The 6,000-nt window shown below is 46.8% G+C and overlaps 1 protein-coding gene across 1 annotated transcript in view; it reads left to right on the top strand.

Annotated features, from left to right (window-relative positions):
• Positions 1–3,728: 3,728 nt before the first annotated feature.
• Pmar_PMAR013754 (hypothetical protein) overlaps positions 3,729–6,000 on the top strand; it is a gene marked incomplete at both ends in the record, with an annotated part of 4,763 nt that continues 2,491 nt past the window's right edge. The window contains 2 exons of the mRNA XM_002765642.1: positions 3,729–4,824; positions 5,230–5,888. Coding sequence (XP_002765688.1) covers positions 3,729–4,824; positions 5,230–5,888 — 1,755 coding nt within the window. The remainder of the gene's footprint in view (positions 4,825–5,229; positions 5,889–6,000) is intronic.

Consider the following 6,000-nt stretch of genomic DNA (forward strand, 5'->3'; position numbering starts at 1 on the left):
AGAACGAGCTGTAGTGATATTATTGTGCATGATTCGTTAGTAGACAATTGTAATGATACCGGAGGGGCCGAGCTGAGTCGGTGGCCGTCTTAGGAAGATGACGTGGCCACACGGACTGACTTCTGGATGTACTAGATAATCTCCCTCAGACCTGTCATAGTTTAAAGTGGATAATAAATTCATACGATGAGTTTTAGCATCCAATGATAACAATAACAATTGCCCCGAGCAGCAAGAGACGTCAACCGGAACTGTTTTTTCTTCAGGAGAAAGTTCAGTTTGCGTTTCAACGAAAATAGTATCATCAGTGAGGAAAGTGACCGAAACCAGATTGTCAGCCTCAAACGGAGCCTCGAACTTTGTCGCCTCGCAGAGAGATCCCTGCTCATCAACTACGATAAACTCATTCACAGCATCGCGACGACTATTGTATATAATTAGATAGTGGTCGGTGCCCATCTCAAAAACGTCAAACACGTGGGCTTGAGTATCCGTTGTGAAGATCAGCTCAGATTCTTTGGTCCACGGATCGAGCCGATGAATCTTCAAATCCCAAAAACCAACGAAACCGTAGTAGAGCAATCCGTGATGATGGACCAAGGTCCAGAAGATGGCGGGTTCGTCGTTAACGGGTGGATGGGTTATGGTTATAGGTTTACTTAGGGAGGGAGCGTGCAGCAGTGCATTCACGCAATCGTCCTGCTCAATCATATCAATGATGGAGTGTCTACTGATATCTAAAGCTTTATTGAAGGCCATGTTACGATACCACCAGCTGTTGGGGCTACATGCCTTGCATCTTGCGCCACCATCAGAGAGGATAACTCGTGGACGACTCTCACACAAGTACGAACCTATTGCGGCCACAAGCTCAAACGGTAGCCGCTTAGACTTTGTATGCTGGGTCGCAGCAGACAGCTGAAGGGCCACTCTCTCGGCTAGAGCTGACATTCTTATGTTCATTTTAGTTCGGTCAACAGAAAAACAATAAACTTGTTTTATTCATGCAAATTTAGCGGAGCGTTACGGTAGTGAAATCACCTCTGTAACGAGAGAGTATGCAAAACTGGCACACACGGCGCAGAGCACACGATCTGCAGGTCCATACGCACACATGCGTGCAAGATGCGTGTGCGCCAATCACATGGAACTTAACCTGTCAATCCCTTGGTTCCATGTGGAGTAGCAATACACCCCTGGCCTGGTGTGCTTTAACCACACCCACCCGACCCTGCGGAAATGCGCTGGGCCCGTATCGGTGTGCAACAAGTAGAACACAGGTCACACCATGCCGTGCTTGTCACATATGACCTTTGCCGCATTCGCAGGTCATGGATTCCCCGATCACGACTCCAGACACTGTCAAGACATGTGTGCACTCACGTGTGACACGTGACGCGTCATGCGGAGTCCGCATTGCGGACTCGCTACGTTTCGCGATATGGAACGTCTAAGGCGCTGCATGTCCTCCGCATCCTTGATCATGTGTGGTGTGGCATAGGACGGGTTAGACTTCTAAGTGTAATGGTACACGCATTGGATCGTATCGCTGCTATGGAATAGTATTATAGGATTGTTTATGGTAGCTTACTTGAACGAATCCATGTTCGGCCGCCTTCGCCAGCTCATACTCGTCGGTCTTGCCCTATCCCGCGATTCCGATGGTAAATATCAAATGTTCGAGGCTAGACCTTATATGGCTCTGCAGTATGTATTCTCACACCATGCCCAAGCAGTATAGATTAGTTTCTTCTGTGGGTTTGGTATGAGACCAACCAAGGAGATCTTTTCTGTCAATAAGGAGTCTGATCAGCTCTACAGAATACCTACCACGGAACCGGGGACCTGGATCCCAGATCCTAAATGGGAGGTCTTCAAGGAAGCCTTTGGTGTCAAATGTCCGGACTATGGTCCAGAGCTGCAGCCAGGTGACTTCAGCAAGATAGAGTACAATAGTATGAATGACCACGTGTTTGTTGATGTGGCGGGTGGGAAGCGGGAGTTATTACACACATTGTAGTTGATATTTTTCGTCGGTAGAACTCTCAGCGTACCAGTCGCTTTGGCTACCACTATTCAGATGTTCGTTGGTCGTTCGATTTACTATTATTATGCGGGTATGTCGAGTAACTCTGGGCGCTTCATCTCCAATTCTGCAAGCATTTTCGGGCAATACGGTAACGTCGACTCCTCGAGTGTTGTAGTACTCGTAGTGATTTTATTGACTTTTCATGAATATCATTGACGATTCGCAGCTCAGCCATGTGTACCATTTCTCTGTCGCTTCTGCTTCCGTTACGAAAGTTCTGTGGTAAGTATAACCTACTGGTAAACGGATCAATAATCTTTTCGACGCTTTACCTTATTCCCTGTACGTCTGTGTGATACCATTATAGGCAACCCCAAGTCTTCTACATCTCCTTGTATTGATTCTATCGAGAGGAGGATAATGTCTTCAGGTCATCAGCTGAGTGGTCATCGTCTCTCATTGTGAGTACAATAGACAATTCTTGCATTCGTACCCCATTCGGCGCTGTACGCAGAAACACATTTCCCTCTTCGCCTTACCACCGGTACGGTTGTTTATGTACTCTACCTCCTTTCTTAGCCCTTGGAATCGCCTTGTATTACAGCAGTCAGGGGACAGCTTCTATCGGAATCTGAAATCCTCCTGAACATGAAATCGGGCTTCTACCTCGCCATATTCACTGAGACCTTCGATAAACACAAAGGTGAAAATGAGCGTAAGGACATTCCGTTACCGCCTTCCTACTGCACCAGTTTGTTGATCACAATGTTGAAGCACCATCGTGAAGCTACTCGTGGTATCCGCCATCGGCGGCAACAACGCTGGGACAACAGGGCTGAAAAGGAATTCAGTGCATTAGATGCGTGGGTGACGATCTCAAATGCCGAGGGAAGGCCCTGAGGCTCCCGGCGGGAGATTCCCGCTCTTCTAATTTCACGCCTGGTATCCATCCTCGGATAGAGCTCAAACCACAGACTTCAGCTGGAGAGTATGTGGGTACAACCGATGAATCTCTCGAAATATTGTGGACCACAACGGCAATGCCAGCGCGTACGCCCAATAACGGCTTTTATCTAACAACAGATGATACCTTACCTTCTGAAAACAAGGGATATCTCAAAGGCGGACGATGAAAGTTTCAATTTTTTCTTAGTCTAGTCTTGCGATTGATCTCGAACTGAGGAGCCAACAAATGAACGGGCGCTGAGAGTCTCAGCGAAAAGTCTCAGCCTGAGACTTTCCATATATCAACGTTGCGTTTTCTTAACGATATAGTATTGTTGATATTAGTATCCGGTGTGAGGATAATCCGCGATCGGACACTGCCTCCCCGTATACTAGACAATAAGACTACTAACCTGAGACTAGTGGTAAGGCTGAACGTAGACTGATTCGCAATCTCACGCACACTTGGAAACCCAGCCTTCGCTGAGTGGCGGCTCGGTTCTCCAATCCAACACTCTCGAGTCGTCGTTGTTGTCTGTGCCTATTGATCTCTTGAGATCTTGAAGTCTTGCTGTTCTTAGTAGTAGAATAGCTATTTTGTTCATTGGCTGTGGCACAAAGTTATTTCCTTATTTCGGTGTACTTGATACGAGTCCTATCCGATCTTGCACCTACCCTATCTTGGCTATACTTGTGTTATCTCAATACCCTTGGTTGGAATAGATCAACAATCATCCGAGAACTGTAACTGGTGATGGTTAAGAAGAAATCCCCCAACTCTAAGAAGAAAGAGGAAGAGGAGGTCGACTCTGATGAGCATACAGAACAGCACCACCGACCAAGAAGCTCTATACTGCGGGAATGTCGGAAGGAGGCAAGGGCCGAACTTGAAGCGGCTAAGCACCCACATTGGAACCCTTCGGAGAAGGGGCCGTCTATCATGGAGCATTTTATGTCTACTGAACGGCTTATGGGCCAACTTGCTATCGGTATCACGACTCCAACGGCTTACTATATGCTCCTATATTCATTAAGTGCTAAAGTTCGGGATGCCTTACCACCTTGCGATTTGAATCAAGGCCGATTTGAAGATCTATACAACAGCTTGAAGCTCCAACTCCGACATCAGTACTACGATCCGGGTGACATCATCAAGCTCAGGGCTGAGTTTAACAGCTTGAAACAGAAGTCAGGGGAGTTGGTCTCTGATCATTTGTATACAGTGGATCAATATGCTAGTCGACTGAGGTTACAAGGAGATGTTGTGACTGATGACCAATTATATGATCTTCTATGTAATAGTCTAATGGCTCCGTATAATGACTGGATTCTGGCTTATCGGTTACAGAATGTGGCTTATGAACATGCTCGTATGATGGTCCTCAGTCGGAGTCGTTCTCTTAATAAGCAGCAGACTCAGAGTGTGGAGAAGACATTGCCCACGCTGCTGAGGTCACCAGTGACAGAGGTTCACATGGCAAAGACTGTGGATACCTATCCGCAGGATGAAGAGATGACTCAAATGTTGGCCTTACCATCTCAATCTGTGAAGCCTTATATAGATTTTGATAGACTACGAAGGGAAGCTCGATGCCTAAGATGCTTCGAGAAAGGCCATGCGGCCAAATCATGTCCAGCTCAGTTACCTGGTATGTTGGAATGTCGGTGTTTATGCTGTGGTCGCACAGGACATGTGGGGAAGAATTGTCGACTAGCTGCGAAGAACAAGCAACTCACATGTCAACGGTGTGGTGGATTACATCATGTACCAGCAGTGTGTAGAGGAAGGATCTTATCGAGTCCTTCTCAAGAATCTCAGCAGAAGGAGGCCACTCCTACGACTTATGAGAGTAAGCCAGGAGGTGAGGGTACTTCTACGACCAATGCGTACTCTCTCCTTCCTGCGACTGATGTTACCTGGCTTGCTCACTCTTCGGCCTCAACTGCGGCTCGTGTATCACCCTTGACAGCTGGTATGATGGTGCACTCTCGTTCTTCTAATTCCAAACCTCAAGAACATCGAGTTCTCTTGGATACGGGGGCAGCAAGGTCCTTCGTAGCAGAAGCTTGGGTGAGAGATCATCCTGGCTACATACATGATACAAGAGGAGAGAAGGTGGAGGTTATGATGGCTGATTGTCGCAAGTTTACCTCTAATACTGCTGTGTTATTGCATTTTTCTCCTCCTGGCAAGTCAGATGTGATCCCAGTTTGGTGTCTTGTGAGTCCGATTCTCTCTACCTCTGTGATATTAGGTATGGCAGGCCTACGTTGTATGAATCTAGTATTGTATCTGTCGCCTGATTCGATACTTCTTAAATCCGGTGTTGCTGACTCCGCTGTTCGTTCTATCGGTTTGACTGATGATAAGCAGTCTCAAGAAGCTGGGATTCAGACTCATGCTGCTGCTGATGCCACTATAATTGCTAACAGCGTTTCTTATTTGCACCCGGCTTCGGAGTCTCAATTCGGGGATACAGAGGAAATGGGTCTGAATTTCATGATGTTGTGCGAGCCTGAGGAGCCTCAATCCGAGTTGCATATGATACTGTCTAGTGAGGTTTCCTCAAGGTTCGAAGAATTCTGTGGACCCACTCTTCTGGCCTCGGATACTGAGCCTGAAGTTTCCTCAGTTGATATTGTTGATGAGGATGTCGAGGGTTGCAATAAGACTCGTTATGTAGGACTTGTCAAAGATAACCATATTGATTTAGAAGGTCGTACGACAGTAGTTGATCGGTTTACTTATGGTATACCATGGCTCAGTAGTAAGCGCCCAGTGATCCCTGATTTAAATGCTATTCAAAAGGCTCTTGATGCCGATCGTAAGTTCTGTGACCGTTTGCGTGAGTCAGGACATCTGGATTCTTATGCTGCAGTTTTTGATAAGTATTTGCAGGATGGTATCGTTGAAGTGGTTCCTACTGAGCATTACCATCGTTGTAAAGCTCTTCTACGACACTTTGCAGTGTATTCCAATTCCCGGACCACGCCAGTAAGACCCGTTCTTGATGGTCGGGCTTTTG

Source organism: Perkinsus marinus (genome assembly GCF_000006405.1).
Source record: "Perkinsus marinus ATCC 50983 genomic scaffold scf_1104296975428, whole genome shotgun sequence".
Taxonomy (NCBI): domain Eukaryota; phylum Perkinsozoa; order Perkinsida; family Perkinsidae; genus Perkinsus; species Perkinsus marinus.